This window comes from Xyrauchen texanus, chromosome 32 (genome assembly GCF_025860055.1).
Source record: "Xyrauchen texanus isolate HMW12.3.18 chromosome 32, RBS_HiC_50CHRs, whole genome shotgun sequence".
Taxonomy (NCBI): domain Eukaryota; kingdom Metazoa; phylum Chordata; class Actinopteri; order Cypriniformes; family Catostomidae; genus Xyrauchen; species Xyrauchen texanus.
The window spans coordinates 24,191,834-24,215,180 of NC_068307.1; the positions used below are offsets into that span (position 1 = coordinate 24,191,834).

A 23,347-nucleotide genomic window follows, 5' to 3' on the forward strand; every position below is an offset into this window, starting at 1 on the left:
AAACACTATATAACGTCTTCTAAAGCCATATGATAGCTTTGTATGAAAAACAGACTAATATTTTCTTATTTCTTATTCTAGCACACGGTGATGTTCAGAATTTAAAAAAAATGGCACAAATGATCATTTTTGGATGACCTATTCCTTTTAACTGTGTTTGTCCATTCCTTCTCTTTCTTCACTCTCCTTCTAGGATTGCTGCCGAACAAATTAGTAGGTTGGCAAAGTATAGGAGTCTGCGGTAAATACCTGTATGTTATTAAAAAAGAAAGGCCAGTCTTCAAGGCTAAAGTAAGGCTTGCTGTTGCAACCTTTACATCCCATAATATGGCATCAACATTTCTTTGGCAACACATACTGCATGCCTGTGTTTGCGTGTTTGCTGTGATGCTCGCAACCTTCCTGAAACATCATGGCCATTCTTGACTTTCAAGTGACATTATTCATGTCATGCTATTTATTGATCAGAGTGTTGTGTTCACTTATTTTTGTGCATCACTTCGTTAGTGTGTGCAGTGCTGCAATTCATGCCCAGTGTGATAAACTGCTTGATCTGATTCTGTAACTTTATGATTTTGCCCCTAGTCCTTTTTGTCACTTTGGACATTCTTCAGTTGTTGAGTTGCCTGATTAAATTTCTGCATGAGAACAACTCAAGACTCAAATTCACAATTTCGTTTCACATTAGCACTATATATAGCACTTAGCACTATATATATATATATATATATATATATATATATATATATATATATATATATATATATATATATATATATATAAAACATTAAACACACGTGCGTGCACACAGTTGAATTCAGAAGTTTACATATAAGTAGGTTGAAGTCATTAAAACAAAAACATTTTTAAGCACTACACATTTAATATTGGCAAACTATAGTTTTGGCAAGGCACAGTTCCAGTGGGTCAGAAGTTTACATACACAGAGTAAACTGTGCCTATAAGCAGCTTGGAAAATTCCAGAAAATTAGCCAATTAGCTTCTAATAGGAGGTGCACTGAATTGGAGGTTTACCTGTGGATGTATTTTATGGCCTACCTTCAAACTCTTTGCTTGACATCATGGGAAAATCAAAAGAAATCAGCCAAGACCTCAGAAAAAAATTGGTGACCTCCACTATCAACATGTATATCAACATAACCTGAAAGACAAGGAAGAAGCCACTGCTCCAAAACTGCCATAAAAAACAGACTAGCAAAAGCAAGTGCACATGGGGACAAAGGTCTTTTTGGAGAAATTTACTCTGGTCTGATGAAACAAAAATTGAACTGTTTGGCTATAATGACCATTTTTATGTTTGGAGGAAAAAGGGTGAGACATGCAATTCAAAAACACCACCCCAACCGTGAAGCATGGGGGTGGCAGCATCATGTTGTGGTGGTCCTTTGGAGGTACTGGTGCACTTCACAAAATAGATTGCATCATGAGGAAGGAAAATTATGCGGATATATTGAAGCAACGTAAGACATCAGCCAGAAAGTTAAAGCTCTGTCACAAATGGGTCTCCCAAATGGACAATGACCCCAAGCATACCTCCAAAGTTGTGGCAAAATGGCTTAAAGACAACAAAGTCAAGGTATTGGAATGGCCATCACAAATTCCTGACCTTAATCCTTAAAACGTGTGCGAGGAAGGAGGCTTACAAACCTGAATCACTGGGAATGTGACGAAAGAAATAAAAGCTGATAAATCATTTTCTCTACTATTATTCTGACATTTCAAATTCATAAAATAAGTGAACTGAAAACTACTGAAAAGAAAATGTTTCCATACAGGAAACCTGAATAATATCAGCGGCTCATTTTCTCCACCATTTTCAACTACATACAATCTTGCAGAACAGTGATGTCATCAAGCTGACCCACGTGAAACAGGCAGAGCGTATCCATTCAGGTGCATTAGCGGAGGTTGTAACTCTACATGTATATTTGATGCTTTCTTTTCTTCACAAAATCCTGTCTTCCTGATGCGTCAAACTCGAGGTGAACCGCAGTGCCAATGCTTCCCCAATCGTGGGCGGCAAACCGTGCGATTCGGTCTTTTACCGAGAACCGTTACACCCCTAATACAGTGCCAATACAAAATCATCATACCTCTTTGGAATAATCACTTTTCTTTGTCTTCCAGCCTGAAATTAAAACCTATAAAGAATTTTTTTCAGCTTTTTTTCAAATTTTGCCTTAAAAGATTCAAGTAACGAAAAAAGAAAAATGCAATAGTTCCAAAGACAAAAATGTATCTTTGTGGACTGAGCTCCAAGCGTTACATTTGGAGAAAACCAAACATGGCTCACTACCCAGAACTTACTATACCTACTATGACACATGACGGTGGCAACTTCATGTTGTGGGGGTGTTTGTCTTCAGCAGGGACTAGGCAGTTGGTCAGGATTGAAGGGAAAATGGATGCTGCCTTGAACACCCAAATTTTTGAGGAAAACTTGTAGCTCTCTGCTCTACAACTGAAGATGGGGAGGTGGTTCACCTTGCAGCACGACAATGACCCTAAACACACTGGTAAAAACAACAACAATGTATTGCCTTAAGGATAGGAAGATCAAAGCCCTTGAGTGGCCAAGTTAGAGCCCTGACCGAAATCCAGTAGAAAACTTGTGGATGGACTTGAGCAGTCCATCGGCACTCACCCCACAAATTGACTGATCTAGAACAATTCTGCAAGGCAGAGTGGGCAGATATTCCCCAATCTAGATGCATGAAGCTTGTAAGGACATATCCAAACAGAATGAATAGGTGTCATTACAGCAAAAGATAGCTCTACAAAGGGTATGATCACTTTTCAAACCATGTTCTAGTTTTTCATAATTTGACGTTTTTTTTATATTTACATAAGTTGCAAGGCAAAATTTGTAAATATTTGTAAAAATATTTGTTTTTGTCTGACATTTGACTGTCAAAAAAAAAAAATGTGATTATTCCAAAAGGTTATTATGATTTTCTATAGGCACTGTAAATGTATAGCTGTATACAGAGGTAGGAAGGCATCAAGGCACGTCCGAATCCAGTATTTACGTCACATCCTGTCTACCGAGTTGCTTTTATCTGGTTAGTATTTGAAGGCAGCATAGATCCAGTGCAATATTTGTGTCATGTCTAACAATTCCTTTCAACTGAACTATATTTAAATTGAGGCATAGCCTTGAATGCCCAATTGCTGGAATAAAATGTTTACCACATAATAAGGACGCATGTGTTTTTTTAAATTTTATTTTTTTTTAAGTAAAAGCATTAAGTGTAATCCTTCCGTTAGAAGATATAGTCCCTGACAGTAAATTCACACTTTTATGCAACCAAAATTACAACCAGTTTTGGTGCTGCGCAGTGATATAAATATGCAGCTTATTCTTGTTTGCGGAAGTGTTCCACAATTTATAATGGATGCCTGTTCTCCTTTTCTGGTCTTCAGTGTTTTTAGCAGATAACGTGAGCAAAAATTGGCAAATATGGTCCGAGGTTAGTTACATTAATACTGTTAAATACCTTGAGTTGTTAGGACAGCCAGCAACTGCACAAGTTGAGCCTGAAATCTTTTGTACTCCATCTGGGTAGATTTGAAATTGCTTATTATGGATACGGAATCTGAAAACAGGTCAGCGGCAAACAAAATCATCATGGCACTACAGTGTTTCTTCAGGAAAAATGTTGATTGGGGGAGTTGCTCCATGCAAATTGCCATCAATTGAAGCATTACTTGATTTGCATAATGCCTTTTGAATCAGGTGCTAAATCCATGAAGAACCCCCACTCCCCACCAATTGTTTTGAATACATGTTTGGTCATGATAGCACATCATTTCTCATGAAAATATGTTATGTTGTTTGTTCCCGGCAAATCATTTTCTTACACAAATGAGATGAATTACAGTGCTTGCAAGATTGCGTTCTAGTTGGGCTTTGTTCTAAACAACAGCATTGACGTCAATTTAAGTTAACCCCTAACCCAAAGTATTTAACTTCTGCAATTCAGCCTGAACCACTGAACAGACTTCATATAAAATGTTTATACATAATGTCTGCCTTTCTGTTGTGCTATCTATTGTTTTTTTTTTATGAACTTCCTACATTGAAATGTAAAAATGCAATAAAATAAATTGCTATTGGTCGTCTTTCTTGCAATTCTTTACACATAACCAAAGCCTAAGGCTGGTTACACATAGCTTGCATAAACTGTATATTTTATAAGTAAATTATGTTAATTCGATTTAATGAAATCAAATTTTTTAAAATTCTTAATGGTGCATTACAAACAATTTGATTATTAATGAGTGTTATCAAAGAAAATACTCAAGGTGGTGACCCATGAATGAGTTTCTTTTCTGTATAGAGCTACAGTTTGGTAACTCAGCCGAAGATTTCACAGTCCGTGTTAAAGATCAGTGCACACCTGCCGTTGCAGTTACACTGCAGTGACTTTTACACGAGCAGTTTAAACTAAAGCACAACTGAGCTACACCAAAAACAATAGAATCTTTCGCTACCTTGCAAGCACTGCTATTTCCTTCAGAAAATGCAAATCTAGTCTTAATTTCAAACTTTAATATTCTCTCTTTCAGACTCGAAAGAAAATGATGTTGGAGAAATCATCTGAAAAAGACTATGGATGCTTCATATTCATGTTTGTCTTTAAGAAATCTTGGAATGGAAATGTTGGTGGAGGTTAAATGGGAAACAAAAGAGCAGGCTAAACTAGCCTGAATCAGTTCCAAAAATGCAGAATTTAGAAAATTCATTAAACACAGTTTGGCTTTTTTCAACATGTTTATTTGAAAATGCACTGTAAGATAAATTTGATACATTGAGGATATATGATGATTGTTTCTTGTACAGCGAGTTGTTTTTGGTGGTAATCCTAATGACAGTCCATGCTGTTCATCTACGGTTGTGTTTTGGTTTTTGGGGTTCATTTTGTTGTTTTTGAATGCAAATTCCTATCCTCAGATTTTTTTTATTTTTATTGAATAATACAACATGGTCTTGGAGTTTTGTGTTTTTCCCTCCCTCCCTCCCATTTTGTTTTTTTATATAATGACATCAGAACAAGGAGTTTTCTTTTTCATCAAGTAAACGGAATGTGGATTTTTTTTTCTTCTTCCAGTCATCACAACATAGATGGCCAACACAATGTTTTTGGTTTGTTTTTGTTTTTATTGAAAATAAAACCACAAAAACACTTCTGCTTTTTGTTAGTGGTTGATTTCCTATAATACTAACTATATATAACACAATGTTTTAATGAGCACTTAATTTTGCACATTACTAACAATTATTAAAAAACATAATAAAATGGTACAGAGTTGACCATACAAAACTTCCAGGATTAAACCATAAGTATCATTTCATTAACCCTTTGTTAAACTCCCATGTTACTGTTGTGAGCTCGGACGTGCTTTACAGATCATCCCATTGGAATGAAATAGAGATACCGGTGAACAGCATGATTTTCATTTAAACTTGCTCATGAAGTGAAAAAAAAAGTTTTTATTCTGACATAGGCTGGAATGAAATGCGACATTGCAAAGCATTTTTGTCTTCTGCTTCAAATACATTTTTAAATTACGCTGTAACTTCATTAAACACTAAGACTGCAAATCAGAATTGAGATGCATTTTCAATGAAGGACACCTTATTCCTGTTGTAGACATTCCAAACACTTGGTGTCAGTGCGTAAACACACTAAGTGCACAGGGAAATGTGAGATGGGTGAATGGAGTTTAAATAATCCACTATGAAATACTGCAAATTTATGTATAAAGACAGTTCATTGTTTTCAGATGTGTTTAATTGGTACATAACTACTGAGAACTTGACACTAACTATTGCAATGTTTTTCTTGTTCCTTTTTTTTTTTTCTCTAAATTTGTTCCCTCTGAATGACATCCACATCTTGCTTGTAAGTGTATAAATAAACGCTGGGCTGGCGTTTTGAGTTTCTGGTCTGTTGACAAAAGTAGAGATTGAAGTCTGATGAGAAACACCATGAACATACAGTAAGAAGAGGATATATGTCTGATAGATCATCGGAGTGATTGTTTGCACCCTATTAATCTATATATATATTTATAGAGAGAGATATATAGATATACTGTGTGTATGTTTGTGTGTAATATATATATATAGTATATATATATATATATATATATATAGTGTGTGTGTATACATACGTGTGTATACATACATATATATATATATATATATATGTGTGTGTATATATATATGTATGTATACACACACACTATATATATATATATATATATATATATATATATATATATATATGTAGTGTGTATATATATGTGTGTATGTATGTGTGTGTATATATATATATATATATATATATATATATATATATATATATATATATATGATACACACACACACACACACATATACACTCACCTAAAGGATTATTAGGAACACCCGTTCAATTTCTCATTAATGCAATTATCTAATCAACCAATCACATGGCAGTTGCTTCAATGCATTTAGGGGTGTGGTCCTGGTCAAGACAATCTCCTGAACTCCAAACTGAATGTCAGAATGGGACAGAAAGGTGATTTAAGCAATTTTGAGTGTGGCATGGTTGTTGGTGTCAGACGGGCCGGTCTGAGTATTTCACAATCTGCTCAGTTACTGGGATTTTCACGCACAACCATTTCTAGGGTTTACAAAGAATGGTGTGAGAAGGGAAAAACATCCAGTATGCGGCAGTCCTGTCGGCAAAAATGCCTTGTTGATGCTAGAGGTCAGAGGAGAATGGGCCAACTGATTCAAGCTGATAGAAGAGCAACTTTGCCTGAAATAACCACTCGTTACAACCGAGGTATGCAGCAAAGCATTTGTGAAGCCACAACACGCACAACCTTGAGGCGGATGGGCTACAACAGCAGAAGACCCCACCGGGTACCACTCATCTCCACTACAAATAGGAAAAAGAGGCTACAATTTGCAAGAGCTCACCAAAATTGGACAGTTGAAGACTGGAAAAATGTTGCCTGGTCTGATGAGTCTCGATTTCTGTTGAGACATTCAGATGGTAGAGTCAGAATTTGGCATAAACAGAATGAGAACATGGATCCATCATGCCTTGTTACCACTGTGCAGGCTGGTGGTGGTGGTGTAATGGTGTGGGGGATGTTTTCTTGGCACACTTTAGGCCCCTTAGTGCCAATTGGGCATCGTTTAAATGCCACGGCCTATCTGAGCATTGTTTCTGACCATGTCCATCCCTTTATGGCCACCATGTACCCATCCTCTGATGGCTACTTCCAGCAGGATAATGCACCATGTCACAAAGCTCGAATCATTTCAAATTGGTTTCTTGAACATGACAATGAGTTCACTGTATTAAAATGGCCCCCACAGTCACCAGATCTCAACCCAATAGAGCATCTTTGGGATGTGGTGGAACGGGAGCTTCATGCCCTGGATGTGCATCCCACAAATCTCCATCAACTGCAAGATGCTATCCTATCAATATGGGCCAACATTTCTAAAGAATGCTTTCAGCACCTTGTTGAATCAATGCCACGTAGAATTAAGGCAGTTCTGAAGGCGAAAGGGGGTCAAACACAGTATTAGTATGGTGTTCCTAATAATCCTTTAGGTGAGTGTATATCCTTTAATAATCCTTTAGGTGAGTGTGTGTGTGTATATATATATATATATATATATGTGTGTGTGACAATTGATAAATTTAATCTTTTTTTATCTTAGCATTAGCCTCAACTGTCATAACATTAATGTTCAAAATGACAGAAATAAATTTAAATGAGTAGATAAGGAGATATAATATTAACGTTTTATCATGTTATAGTATTAACAATAACTGTGGTAAATATTATATTTTGGCAGAAGCTATGGATACCATTTTAATTTATGTACGGGTTGTAGTGACTTTTATTTTGAAATATTTCGTACCGGTGTCGCCATATTTACAGAAAAGTCAACAGTGCGGGTCACACATGTTTCTGAATGACTATTGCTCAGTTGGGTTTTGCTTCTTTTCTTCGTTATGTAGATGCGCAATTAATACATTAAATTACATAATTTATGCTTATCGCAAAGCAGTGTCATATGTCAGTAAGGTGTTATTTATTCTATCAGTAATACAGTAATGAACCGCATTAGAAGCCGCAGCATCTTCATGTTTGTGCTCAGGAAATATTTGTCTCGACGCATTTATGGAGTCGGATATTATTGCTCAGGATCTTTTACTAAAGATCAGAACAGAGTGATGAATTTAAAGAGTAAACTTGCATCTGGTCCGAGTTTGCAGGACTTCATGAAGAGTTCAGACCAGAGGTCTTATGAGTTGCTTGAGGAACATGAGGAGCACTATATTCCTGAATCCACAGTGTCCGCATATTCAAGGAAAGGTCAGGATATTTTGTCTAGAGGTCGATGGTGGTTGTTGTTGATTTTATATCCATTACCGAACTGTCCAATACCCCATATGTTTTGCTTAATTAAATAATCAAAAATCAATAAAACATATTTAAATAATTACATAATCATTCTACAACAACAATAGTATGCTATTTTGCATTTTTACATTTTAAATAACCAATATCAATGTTTTTGTTTGTTTCAGACAGGTTGCATGTAGAACCGATATTTAAGGTTGTTTTAGATTTGTGACAGAACAATTCCTAAATAATCATTACATTAAAATACTATTAATAACTATATGTTTGTTTTATCCTTTGTGCCATTGTATTTATGCAAAGTTGCAGAAAACACACACACAAAACAAACAAACAAACAGCTAGCTGGTTTGGTTGGTTGCCCATCCTGGACAGTTGGATGGTTTAAGAGGGGTTTTGAAGACATTTTAACTGGTCAGACTAGGAAACCAGCTAAAGTGTTCAAAACCACTCTGAAACCAGTTATGATCAGGGTGGACAAGCAGCTAAAACCGGTCAGCTTTTCTGTTGAAAGCACAGCGGTGTAATGTTTGTGTGTGTGCTATTCTTTATAGACCCCACAAATGGTAACATTTATTGTTTGACCATATTAAAGAAATTATAACTGATTCATTAGAAACTTGTTATCATTTACAAATATTGGCTTAGCTGGTTATCGGTCGATCTGTAGTTTGTCATTAGCTACACTGATTTTCCAAGTATAAATTAATTGCTGGATTAGGTGAATCATGCACCATGTTGACATGTCAAATGCCTTGCAGTGTATTTTGAGACATACGGCTGTCAGATGAATGTCAACGACACTGAAATTGCTTCATCCATTCTTCAAAAAGCAGGATATTCTCGGACACGTGAGCTTCCAGAGGTACTGCTGACTGTATATTGCCTCAAAGCCTAGTGAACTGCCTATCCAGACATAATTTTTGGTCCTCAATGCTGTTAATGCCCAAAATGCTGCCTAGTTAGTCGGTCCACTAGGTTTTGAGTCTTAGTCTGTGTGATGTAGAGTTTTAATAAAATTGCAGAATATGTTTTATGTTCTTTTATTACTTTAAAGCAATGGTTCTCAAATTATTTTGTGTCAGGACCCATATTTTACATTGGACATCAGTTGGTGTCCAAATATGGTACCAACATTTTTATTGCATGAAGCAAGTAGCAAAAATGCCCTTAAAATTGAAATGTATTTTTATTACCATGAACTGTATAAGCCCAACAACATTAATAATTATTGATATGACTGGCTGTAAAAATGTTGTAAATGCATATAAACATGTGCAGAAGTATTTTTACCAGACTTACATAAACAAACAATGGGTGGCGTTTTGTATAATTTTACCGAATATGAGTGATCCACAGGATAGTGGATACACGTACAGTACTTTGCAAAAGATTTTGGCACTTAAGATCCATCCGTCCATCTTCAACCGCTTATCCGAAGTCGGGTCACTGGGGCAGCTGCTCCAGCAGGGGGCCCCAAAATTCCCTATCCCGAGCCACATTAACCAGCTCTGACTGGGGGACCCAGAGGCGTTCCCAGGCCAGTGTGGAGATGTAATCCCTCCACCTAATTCTGGGTCTTCCCCAAGGCCTCCTCCCAGCTGGACGTGCCTGAAACACCTCCCTAGGGAGGCGGCCAGGGGGCATCCTTACCAGATGCCCAAACCACCTCAACTGACTCCTTTCGATGCAAAGGAGCAGCGGCTCTACTCCGAGCTCCTCACGGATGACTGAGCTCCTCACCCTATCTCTAAGGGAGAAGCCCGCCACCCTTCTGAGGAAGCCCATTTCGGCCGCTTGTACTCGCGACCTAGTTCTTTCGGTCATGACCCAGCCTTCATGTCCATAGGTGAGGGTAGGAACAAAAATTGACCGGTAGATCGAGAGCTTTGCCTTTCGGCTCAGCTCTCTTTTCGTGACAACGGTGCGATAGAGCGAGTGCAATACCGCCCCCGCTGCCCCGATTCTCCGGCCAACCTCCCGCTCCATTGTCCCCTCACTCGTGAACAAGACCCCGAGGTACTTGAACTCCTCCACTTGGGGCAATACCTCCTTCCCTACCTGGAGTACGCACTCCATCGTTTTCCTGCTGAGAACCATGGCCTCAGATTTAGAGGTGATAATCCTCATCCCAGCTGCTTCACACTCGACTGCCAAGCGATCCAGTGAGAGCTGAAGGTCACGGACCGATGATGACATGAAGACAACATCATCTGCAAAAAGCAGCGATGAGATCCCCAGCCCACCGAACCAGCACACCTTCCCCACCCCGACTACGCCTCGATATCCTGTCCATGAATATCACAAACAGGATTGGTGACAAAGCGCAGCCTTGGCGGAGACCAACCCCACATGGAATGAACTCGACTTTGTGCCGAGGACCCGGACACAGCTCTCACTTTGGACGTACAAGGATTGGATCGCCCTAAGAAGGGACCCCCCCACCCCGTACTCCCGCAGCACCTCCCACAGTCTCTCCCGGGGGACCCAGTCATATGCCTTCTCCAGATCCACAAAACACATGTAGACTGGATGGGCATACTCCCAGGCCCCCTCCAGGATCCTTGCGAGAGTAAAGATCTGGTCCGTCGTTCCACGGCCAGGACGAAAACCGCATTGTTCCTCTTCAATCCGAGGTTCGACAATCGGCCGAACCCTCCTCTCCAGCACCTTGGAGTAAACTTTACCAGGGAGGCTGAGAAGTGTGATACCCCTGTAGTTGGCACACACCCTCTGATCCCCCTTTTTGAAGAGGGGAACCACCACCCCGTTCTGCCACTCCTTAGGCACTGTCCCAGATTTCCACGCATTGTTGAAGAGGCGTGTCATCCATGACACCCCCTCCACATCCAAAGCTTTCAGCATTTCTGGTCGGATCTCATCAATCCCCGGGGCTTTGCCACTGCGGAGCTGTTTGACTACCTCAGTGACCTCCCCCAGGGAAATAGAATCTGATCCCCCATCAGCCTCTGGCTCTATCGCTAGCATAGAGGGCGTGTTGGGATTTAGGAGTTCTTCAAAGTGTTCCTTCCATCGCCCAATAACCTCCTCGGTTGAGGTCAACAGCGTCCCATCTTTGCTGTATACAGCTTGGATGGTTCCCAATTTCCCCCTCCTAAGGTGGCGGACGGTTTTCCAGAAGCACTTTGGTGCGGACCGAAAGTCCTTCTCCATGGCTTCTCCGAACTTTTCCCACACCCACTGCTTTGCCTCCCTCACGGCCGATGCCGCAGCCCTTCGGGCCTGTCGGTACCTTGCAACTGCCTCCGGAGACCTCTGGGACAACAAATCCCGGAAGGCCTCTTTCTTCAGTCGGACGGCTTCCCTGACCACCAGTGTCCACCACGGTGTTCGAGGGTTACCACCCCTTGCGGCACCTAAAACCTTGAGGCCGCAGCTCTCCACCGCGGCTTCGGCAATGGAAGCTTTGAACATTGCCCACTGCGGATCAATGTCCCCAACCTCTACAGGGATGCCTAAAAAGCTCCGCCGGAGGTGTGAGTTGAAGATCATCGCGGACAGGGACCTCCTCCAAACGTTCCCAGTTCACCCGCACTACTCGCTTGGGCTTCCCAGGTCTGTCCAGAGTCTTTCCCCACCCCCTGACCCAACTCGCCACCAGATGGTGATCGGTTGACAGCTCTGCCCCTCTCTTCACCCGAGTGTCCAAAACATATGGCCTCAGATCCGACGACACGATTACAAAATCGATCATCGACCTTTGGCCTAGGGTGCTCTGGTACCATGTACACTTATGAGCATCCTTATGTTCGAACATGGTGTTTGTTATAGATAATCCATGACTAGCACAGAAATCTAATAACAAACATCCACTTGAGTTCAGATCGGGGAGACCGTTCCTCCCAATCACGCCTTTCCAGGTGTTCCTTTCATTTCCCACGTGTGCGTTGAAGTCACCCAGCATCACTATGGAGTCCCCTACTGGGGCCCTATTCAGGACTCTATTCAGGGTCTCCAAGAAGGCCGAATACTCTGAACTGCTGTTCGGTGCATATGCACAGACAACAGTCAGAGTTTCCCCCCCCCCACAACCCGTATGCATAGGGAGGCGACCCTCTCATCCACCGGGGTAAACTCCAACGTAATGGCGCTCAGCCGGGGGCTCGTGAGTATCCCCACACCCGCCCGTCGCCTCACACCCTGGGAAACTCCAGAGAAGAATAGAGTCCATCCCCTATCCAGGAGTACGGATCCAGAGCCAAAACCGTGCGTTGATGTAAGTCCCACCAGATCCAACTGGTAACGCTCCACCTCCCTCACCAGTTCCGGCTCATTCCCCCCCCAGTGAGGTGACATTCCACGTCCCCAGAGCTAGCCTTTGCTGCCCGGGTCTGGTCCGTCGAGGCCCACGGCCTTCACTGCCACCCATATGGCAGCGCACCGAACTCTTGGGGTTTCTCCAATGGGTGGTGGGCCCAAGGGATGTAGAGGGGGTTTCACGTCGCTTTTTCGGGCTGTGCCCGGCCGGGCTCTGTGACAAGCCCGGCCACCAGGCGCTCGCCGACGAGCCCTCCATCTGGGCCTGGCTCCAGACGGGGGCCCCAGGCTTCCTCCGGGCAGGGTAACTCCTCCTCCTCCCGTTTTTACCATAGATTCTTTGTGAACTTAAGATGTTTCACAAAAACATTTGTCTTAAGATGGTTATTTATATTTTCAGCTTTAGCGTGTCAATAGGAAAATGCATTTTAGAACCCCAAACATTAATATTGCAAATAGAAAAGATTAGAATAGAAAAACAGGGCACTCTGCAAGAGATGCCATTGCCATTGGCATTTTTGGATTGCAAACCATCAGATGAAAACCAGAGTTTTATTGCTTTAATGTTTTTGCATCTTATATTTACCTGCAGGCAGATGTGGTGCTGCTCGTCACTTGCTCTGTACGGTGAGGAATACTGCTTTTTGAAGCATTAACTGATATTATTTATGTATGCTTTAACATGATTTTTCACCTTTGATAGAGAAAAGGCAGAGCAAACAATCTGGAACAGACTCAAACAGCTCACTGCCCTGAAGAAGAGGCGTACAAAACATGAGACTCCGTTGAAAATAGGTGTCCTTGGTAACTATTATAAGCATTCCTCTTTAATTTATTTTGCTAGACAAGAAAAGTTTGGTGAAAATGTGAATGCACACACAGAGCCCTTCAAAAGTATGTGGACACTTGAAGTCGAAAAATTGGTCACTTTAATGTCTGTATGTCATTGCATTAGATAACAAAATATCAAACCAAGTGGCATCTGTAAACAAATGATGCTAGACCTTCTCTTATCTTCTAACTTAACTTTTCTCAGTCATTTTTAAATGACTTTTAACCAACTTGTCTCAAGGGAATTACTTGTGAATGTAAGAAGTCCGTTAAGAAGTCAGAGTAACCCAGTGGTTCCCAAAGTGTGAGGCGAGGGAACTGCAGGGGAGTGCACAGGGAGACGGTGGGGTTGGAAATGTCCATTAAAAAACTAACTATATAATAATTATTATTAATTATATTAAGCGTAAACTTTTGAAGGATGCTTCCAATCCAATTGAGTGCCATTTGTGCATTTGATTGATATATGTCAGCTGGACTGTTGAGTCTGTAGAGTCTCAGCATCGTGGCGCAGATGACAAAACTTTTGTGACCCATTTGAATTCTTCATGAGTATTTTAAATTTTAATGAGCTATGGAGCAATTCAGCTATTTCAAATGGCTACAGCACTAACAGTCTGCTCTTCACCAGCATCTGTTACAAGACATTTACATCTACATATCAACAACACCCTTACTAACTATTATCATATTAAATTACAGTAAATATAACTTTGTAAGTTGTATTAAAAAAAGTGGTGTTAATTGTGTTCAGGCTATTATTTTTAACAAATACAATGTTTTCGATTAGTAAAAGGGTGCTTGACTCTTTGGGAACCACTGGAGTAACCACAGGTGTAGTTCCTCGAATTCACATTGGCACTGAGAATGAATTGAGCCTGCTGAAAGTGCTGTTTATTTGCACACACTGTCTGCATTGCTTTAGCGCCTGATTCACTTAAGTAATTGTGCAAATCAGATAACGGCACAAACACACCCACAAAATCTCTGCTGAACGAAATTTGCATGTTACATTTTCTGAAATTGCGGACCAATTCTGAGTGCTAGGTTTTGGAGGATGCAGAAAACCACTGCAATCTGGCTAGGCCCGTTACAGCATCACTCCAAACCTGTGATACAAACAGCTAAATCCGCTCTTTAAAATGCTGAAAGTGCACTTGACTAAACCGCACATCAGAAGATGGTGCCTGTTATAACAGTCTTCTCCATTATTTAATGAGTTATTGCTGCCATGGTCAATAGAAATATACACTAACTTATTTTTTTAAATACAATTCCATTTATCGCTTGCTTTCTGCACAAATAAATAGTGCAACATTAATTGCACCAGGCAAATTATATGGAATACAATGCAATCTATACTTGGCCTATTTAACATAAAAAGATGGCATGTTTGCGGTGAAAAGATAAGCATATAAGAAAAGAAAAGACAAAAATAGCTGCAAGCAGCAATGATGGGCCCAAGCACCAGGGGTCCATTTTCCACCTGTGGCTTTCAGAAAACAATGCATGATGTACACATGTGTGTGTGGCTAATGTAATAAATGTGTAATGAAAGGGTGAATCCTTGAACAGTCCATAGAAGAATATTTTTATTTGACTTGTGACTGAAAATATCATATGTGATCCCCTTACCTTGTTCAATTTTACACTAGTCTGAGTAAATTTGACATGACGGGTGAAAATAAAACACATCCTGCTGCCTATGACTGTGACCCACAATAGCCACATCCATGTGATCAGCCTACAAGACCAAAAATACAGCTGATTTTTTTATCTAAATCACAATATGCACGCAGAAGATATGAGACGCTTCCTGTTTTTCATTTTATGCCATGAATGTTTTGCCTCTTCATGGCAACACTGTTCGCAATTTAGCATTTTCATTTGATTTGGCATAATGTTGCCTAAATTTGGTGACAATCGCATGAGTACCCTAGGAGGAGGATTTAAAAATGTAATCTAAAATGTCCTACTCTGTCACCTCTGCAACAGTCACCCAAGGAGTTCCACAAGGTTCCGTACTCGGCCCCCTGCTCTTCATCATTTACATTCTCCCCCTTGGGCAGATACTTCGCCACTTCAAACTGAATTTCGCCGATGACACCCAGATCTACCTCAGCACCAAATCCCCTCAGAATCCTCCCCTGTCCCACATCAACTCCTGTCTGTCTGCTATTAAAACTTGGATGCAACACAACTTCCTCAAACTCAACAGCAATAAGACCTCATAGGCTCCAAATCCACTCTCAGCAAAACCAATAACACCACTATCACCATTGACGACACCATTGTCTCCCCATCTCCCCAGGCCCGCAACCTCGGCGTGATTTTTGATTCAACCCTCTCCCTGGAGCCTCACATCCGTCATGTCATTAAAACCTCTTTCATTCACCTCCGTAACGTCGCCAAAATTAGACCCTTACTCACACCCTCTGCTGCTGAAAGACTCATTCACGCCTTCATCTTCTCACAACTGGAGTACTGCAACTCACTACTCTTTGGTATCAGCTCAAACTACATAAAAAGACTCCAACTGGTCCAGAACGCAGCTGCCCGACTCATCACCCGCTCCAAATCCTGGCACCACATCACTCCAGTCCTAAAACAATTACACTGGCTTCCCATTTCCCACCGGATCACATACAAAATCCTGGTACTTACCTACAAAGCCATCCATCACCTGGCCCCCTCATACCTCACTGACCTCCTCTCCCCCTACCAACCCTCACGGTCCCTCAGGTCCACCTCAGCCGGTCTCCTCTGCATTCACAAGTCCAAGCTCCGCAGTTTTGGGGACAGAGCCTTTTCCAGGGCAGCTCCCAGGCTATGGAACTCTCTTCCCCATGAGATCCGCACCTCTGAGTCTCTAACCATCTTCCAGTCCCGCCTCAAGACCCATCTATTCACCTCTGCCTATCCATAGCCCCCCGCCCCTCCCAACTCTATATGTCCCTGAATAATATCATTTTTTTTTTTTTTTTCTTCACTTGCTCTGTAAAGCGACTTTGAGTTTGAGAAAAGCGCTATACAAATTAAATTTATTATTATTATTATTATTATTATTACTTCCTTTTGGGCAGAGCTAAATACTGTAATTTTGAAAGTTGTCCGAATTGATGAGAACAATATACAGTATTTACCAAGTTTGGTGACTAGGTGAGACTGACCTCCGCACTTTCAGTGCTTGGGCCCTAATTACTTACTTTTGACTTTGTTACTTTTGGCATCAGTATGTCAGCACAGTCGGTTAAACTGGATTGCAGGTAGTTAGTGAATAGAATGCAGGTTTTTGTGCAGAAATGCAGCACAAAAATGTGACAACTGTTTAGTGAATTCACCACTATATCTATTGTTTTAGAACTTGAAACATGTTTAGTGAAATATTTTGCTTGAACATTTTGGGACATATTTCTTTAAAATTATTGCAACTGTGTAATGCAAAGACATACATTTTTAAGTGTCCAAATACTTTTTGGGGCAACTGTATCTATGTTCGGCTGTAGGTTGCATGGCAGAAAGACTGAAGACTGAATTGCTTGAGCGGGAGAAGTTGGTGGATGTGCTGGCAGGACCAGATGCGTACAAAGATCTGCCCCGGTTGCTTTCTCTTGCTCATGGTGGCCAGAGGGCCAGCAATGTGCTGTTATCATTAGAGGAGACTTACGCTGATGTCATGCCTGTCCACCAGACGCTGCAGGGACACAGCGCTTTTGTGTGAGTTATTCTCTGAGTCTTACAGTACATCACTGGAGCCCAGTTTTCTCAGTATTTGAGGGTTGGCAGTTTATGACAAAGACTAGACAAGATTCAAAAGTTAAAATTAGACATCCAACTTTATATTAGGTGTCTTTAACTACCATGTTCTAACATTTAAATACAGTACAATGTACTTATTGTGTAACTACATGTTGCTCTGCAAATTTCTCACAAGATTCAGATTTTCACAGGTTTATGGGTAGGGTTAGGTTTTATGTTAGAGTTGAAGGTAAGGGTTGGGTTAGGTTTAGGATAAGGGTTAAGGTTTACAGTGTAACTACATGTGTAATTAAATGCGGGTACCTTAAATGTAAGTACAGTACACAACATGTACATACATAATAAGTACTCTGTATCAAATGCTTAAGTACATAGTAGCTGAAAATACTGGTATAAGATTTGATGAATAAATTGAATAAAAAATGTGATTACATTTTCTTAACTCGTAGGGCTGGGTGGTTTGAGATATAACGTGAAACTTGCTGAATTTATATAAAGTTCAACTATTGTGCAGTCACAGGTAGAGTTGAAGTCAGAAGTTTACATACACCATAGCCAAATACATTTAGACTTTAAATCTGTCCTAAAAGCTCTCGCAGGTTCCGTCTTCCACGGTTTCGTCCGAAGACACGCCAGTGTTACAAGCCGAAATACACAATCTCCTCGTGGAAAGCACGATAGAGATTGTGCCAAATTTTCAAGCCGAAAGAAGGGTTTTACGGAAAGACTCAAATAGGTTTTACGGAAAATGTCTGGATCTGAGACATTTAAATCACATACTCACAAAGCACCTATTCCGACTTGGGACTTAACTTTAGTCCTAAAAGCTCTCGCAGGTCTGAGCCTTTGGACTCTGTTGATTTGTGTATGCTCTTCGTTAAGACTGTCAAACTCAGAAAAGGCTATATGTGCCTAAAGTCCTATCCATTCCCTTCAGAGCACAGGTGGTTCACCTTCAGGCCTTCTTACCTCCTCCATTTAATTCTGATGAGGAAGAATCATTGCATTTGTTATGCCCTGTGCAGGCACTACATGCATATATTGAGCATGCATGCCATTTCAAGTCTTATCAGCTCTTTATGTGCTATGGAGGATGCACAAAAGGAATGTCCATCTCCAAGAAAAACGTTCTCACTGGATTGTCGATGCAATTGAACTGGCTTATGAGTCGCAAGGTAAGACTTGCCAAATTGGTGTTAAAGCTCACTCAACTAGAGGCATAGCCTCCTCATGGTGTGTCCTTACAAGACATATGTTTTGCAGAAGGATGGTCCTCTCAAAACACATTCACAAGGTTTAACAGCCTAGATGTAATGTCTCTCTTTTCACAAGTTCTCTCTGTTTTCAGTGCTTGCTATCCATTGGCCAAATATATATATATATTTATGCTCCTCCCTTTTAGGAAGAGCTCCCAATTTGTAACACATAACCGCCTGCATTAGGCCGTTGTAATTTACCATAAGTCACAACATTATAGTGCTACCCTCCTAGCCCAACAAAATGCCACTCACTGTGGCATTCTCATGTCGGTCTCAGTCACACGAGACTGCATTGTCATGCTTCCTTTCTGGGAGGTTATGTTGTGTAGTGCAGCGTGATGGGATTCTGTTCCCCATATGCATAAATAAACACAATGTCAAGTGCACTGAGTCGGTAGGGAACGTCACGGTTATGTACGTAGCCTCGGTTCCCTGAGACGAAGAGAACTAGACATTGTGAATGCTAGCCGCATTACAAGACTCTGAGATCTTGAGGTACAAGTGATGTGCTCCTTGTTCTCAGTCAGAAATTCTTAGAAAATGGTGTTTGTTCCACTGCTTTTATAGCAGACAGCTTCACGACAAAACGGGCGAGTCTCAAACTCCGTAGCCAATATTACAATAAAATACAAATAAAGGAAATATACGTATTGTTATTGAAGTAACTATGCATATTTATTGAAGTGAAATAAAGCCTCTATTTAGTATTTTTGTATTTTAAGTACATGTAATTTGTGGAGTATTTATTTATTGGATTATCAGTTAGCCATTTCCTAAGTGGTTAATATGTGATAATTTTTAATTGTATTATAGATTGTGATATGTACTTTTACCGTGATTTGTGATTTGAAGGTTTTGGTCAAAACACCCAGCCCTACTGACTCATCCATGTACATCCAGTAAATTCTGGCCATTCTTTATGCTGCCAGATCTTCCCTATCAATACTCTTGTGTCATAAATAAAAAAAAAAGATTTTATCAATTGAAGGACTCTGTTTTTCCTTTTTGAAGCTTTTAACTTATCAAAGTATTTTTTTCTTGTGTGATTTTACTTCACATCTGACATTTAAATTAAAGCTATTTAAATTGTATACAGCAGTGAAATTGTCACACTTTGGATTGGTATTGCAGGTCCATCATGCGTGGCTGTGATAACATGTGTAGTTACTGTATAGTCCCCTTCACCCGTGGCAGAGAGAGGAGCAGGCCTATATCTTCAATTTTAGAGGAGGTCCGGATGCTCTCAGATCAGGTAGAGTGAACTATATGTAATGTTTATAATAAAAACAGCATGTATAATTGATGTTAAAGGAATAGTTTACCACAAATACAAATTGTGTCATCATTTCCATACAACGAAAGTGGAACTGAAACATTAAGGAGCCGAATGGCTGTTTTTTAGTTGACAAATCACAGTATTGCTCGATTTAGATTGCTGTTCAGAAACAAGATAGAAAGCCGAAGAAAAGGAAGACAGCTGATAACCCATTAATTAGAGGTTTAATAAACGGAATGTATTGTTTGCACGTTGAGAAGATATGTTTGCATTCCCTTTTGTCTCAAATGTTCACACCCCTTTCGTAATCTATTATGAGAATTAAAAATATAAGAGATAAAAAAATATATATTTTGTACTGCCATTCAGAATCTACATTACATAGAATTACATAAAGTAGTTTGTTGTCGTCTTGCGCATCAATGAATGTTTGCACCTTGTGTAATAGTTCTGTACAAGACCCTCAATTGTTCTAAGTATCAAAAGCTTGATTTATACACATACACTGCCGTTCAAATGTTTGTGGTCACTTGACTGAAATGTTTCTCATGATCTTAAAAGCCTTTTGATCTGAAGGCGTATGCTTAAATGTTTGAAATTAGTTTTGTAGACAAAAAAATAATTGTGCCAACATTTTATTTATTTCATTACAAAATTTGTATTGTATTTAAAATGTATTTTTGGAAATTGATGAATAAAGTAAAGAAGCTAATAAGTGTCCAGTATTGATGGGAACTCCTTCAAAACTGTTAAAAAGCATCCCAGAGTGATACCTCAAGAAGCTGGTTGAGAAAATGTCAAGAGTACACGTCTGCAAATTCTATGCAAAGGGTGACAACTTTGAAGATGCTAAATAATAATGAATAAGTGACCCTAAACGTTTGACTGGTAGTGTGTGTGTGTGTGTGTGTGTGTGTGTGTGTGTGTGTGTGTGTACAGTATCTCACAAAAGTGACTACACCCCTCACATTTTTGTAAATATTTGATTATATCTTTTCATGTGACAACACTGAAGAAATGGCACTTTGCTACAATGTAAAGTAGTGAGTGTACAGCTTGTATAACAGTGTAAATTTGCTGTCCCCTCAAAATAACTTAACTCAAAGCCATTAATGTCTAAACCGCTGGCAGCAAAATTGAGTACACCCCTAAGTGAAAATGTCCAAAATGGGCCCAATGTGTCAATATTTTGACCTTCCGTTTGAGGATGCTCCACAGATGCTCAATAGGGTTTAGGTCTGGAAACATGCTTGGCCATTCCATCCCCTTCACCCTCAGCTTCATTAGCAAGACAGTGGTCATTATCATGCTGTAATACTGCCCTGCGGCCCAGTCTCCGAAGGGAGAGGATCATGCTCTGCTTCACTATGTCACAGTACATGTTGGCATTCATGGTTCCCTCAATGAACTGTAGCTCTCCAGTGCCGGCAGCACTCATGCAGCCCCAGACCATGACACTCCCACCACCATGCTTTACTGTAGGCAAGACACACATGTCTTTGTACTCCTCACCTGGTTTCCGCCACACACGCTTGACACCATCTGAGCCAAATAAGTTTATTTTGGACTCATCAGACCACAGGACATGATTCCAGTAATCCATGTCCTTAGTCTGCTTGTATACCTGTGGTATTTAGTGACTTGCATATCCTTATTATAGGTGAAATTTATATGTTATACCACAGCCTACTAGCCTAATTGCATGGTAGGCTTAGACAAATAAAGCAGACAAGCAGACATTTGGCAAAGTTAGTATAGTTGCTGTGGGAGATTTTTTTTCCAATTGCCACCTATGAGAGGAAAACCATTGTATTTGCCAAATGCTCCATTGGATTTGTGGAAAAGCACACTTAACCATCAGACTTAACAATCTTTGTTAGACAAAAAGACTCCAGTTTTGTGGAAATATTGAATAGATTGTGTAGATTGTTCCCCACATTCACTTAATGATCAGAAGTATGCTCAGAAGTAGGGAAACTGGGCAAATCTTTTCCGCTTTACACATTTTCCCAACAAATACGAAAGTGGAAGAGCACAACATCAAACAGATAATTGCATATTGCCCAGACCACATTTGTGTAGAGGCTCAGGATTTTTAGAAAATAAGCAAACTGGACAAATGCAACTTAAAAAGGGACACTTCCCCACAGTATTTCATTCCTGTTTACCGAAACAGTTACTATTAGGTAGAGGTGCTCGAGTCATGTTAATTAAGAATAGTGACATTGCTGATGGGCTTGTAAATGGTGTCTGTTACTGTAACAGACATGGCCCTTAATTCAAACAGCATAATTGTGAATGTAGTATTTGTTCAGTTTAGTGTTGATAAAGTTGGGAATACCATTTGAAAGCGTACACCACCACCTAGAAACATTATGAATTCCACTCGGAAGAGCAGGTTAAATGCAAGGGTGGGTTGCTTGCTGTAGCAGTCATATCACTAAAAAATATTTTGCAGTTGGACAGGTATATGTTGTTTTAAGTTGAGTCAAGACTTTAAGTGTGTTGATCATTCAAAGTTTTGCTGATAAAGCAATTTATTGCAAAAACAACATCCAAGAATGTATCAACACAATGCCACTGTTTGAACTTATAATATTTCACCACATAACACCAGCAAATCTTTTTCAATTTTCTTAATGCATGTTCAGGGTTTACACTGCCATTTGCTAGATTTAATGACTTCAATCCAATCCTATAATTATAGCTGTAACAGAGACATGGCTGCCTGCAAACATATCGTATGAATCCAATTGCATTGAAGGGTACCACTTTCACAGTGCTCCACGTTGTTTTGCTTAAAGTACAGACAACCCTCTAAAACTCAATTTGACACCAAACACATGGTTGTGTTGGCATATACTGTAGAACTAATAATGATTACAATATTTTGGACATTCCCAATGTTAACATAGAGTGCATAATATGTCAACTCAACAAACTTTATTATTTTTTATTTTGGCTCCTGCGATGGGTATGGGGGCGTCCCATTCCTGTGCGTTGAGCCGACCAGATGAACAAGTTGTTTCCATTGCTGACGGTCTTGTGCCATCTGCTCTGCATCCTCCACAGCAACTCCATGTTGTTGGAGGTCGCCCGCAAGGACGTCAAGCCATCGGGTGCGGGGTCTACCTCGTGGTTGTCTCCTGCCTGCGACTCTCGGATCAAACTGGAGAATGGCTCTTGTCGGGTGGTCAGGAGGCAAACGGAGGACATGGCCAAGCCAGCGGGTGCGACGTTGCGCAGCCAGGCAAGATGCTCTGGGCTGGCACGTGCGGGCTCTAAGCACTTGATTGGAAATCCGCTGGGGCCACCTGATCTTCTCAATGGTCCTGAGGGCCCTGCTATCAAAGCCATCCAATCTTGTAATCAGTGTCTTATTTAAGGGCCAAGTCTCCGAGCCATAAAGCAGGATGTAGAGTACTGCTGAGTTGTAAATCCGGAGCTTCGTCTTGCGTGAGATGGACTGGTGCCTCCAAAGTGG

The 23,347-nt window shown here is 40.4% G+C and overlaps 2 protein-coding genes across 2 annotated transcripts in view; both read left to right on the top strand.

The window, feature by feature from the left end:
- Positions 1-5,066, top strand: part of LOC127626250 (dolichyl-diphosphooligosaccharide--protein glycosyltransferase subunit 2-like) — a 28,304-nt gene extending 23,238 nt beyond the window's left edge. The window contains exon 18 of the mRNA XM_052101913.1: positions 4,591-5,066. Within this exon, the coding sequence (XP_051957873.1) occupies positions 4,591-4,606 (16 nt within the window). The 3' untranslated portion in view covers positions 4,607-5,066. The remainder of the gene's footprint in view (positions 1-4,590) is intronic.
- A 2,930-nt stretch (positions 5,067-7,996) lies between these two features.
- Positions 7,997-23,347, top strand: part of cdk5rap1 (CDK5 regulatory subunit associated protein 1) — a 29,598-nt gene continuing 14,247 nt past the window's right edge. The window contains exons 1-6 of the mRNA XM_052101896.1: positions 7,997-8,412; positions 9,222-9,325; positions 13,331-13,365; positions 13,442-13,542; positions 17,076-17,286; positions 19,719-19,839. Of these exons, the coding sequence (XP_051957856.1) occupies positions 8,151-8,412; positions 9,222-9,325; positions 13,331-13,365; positions 13,442-13,542; positions 17,076-17,286; positions 19,719-19,839 (834 nt within the window). The 5' untranslated portion in view covers positions 7,997-8,150. The remainder of the gene's footprint in view (positions 8,413-9,221; positions 9,326-13,330; positions 13,366-13,441; positions 13,543-17,075; positions 17,287-19,718; positions 19,840-23,347) is intronic.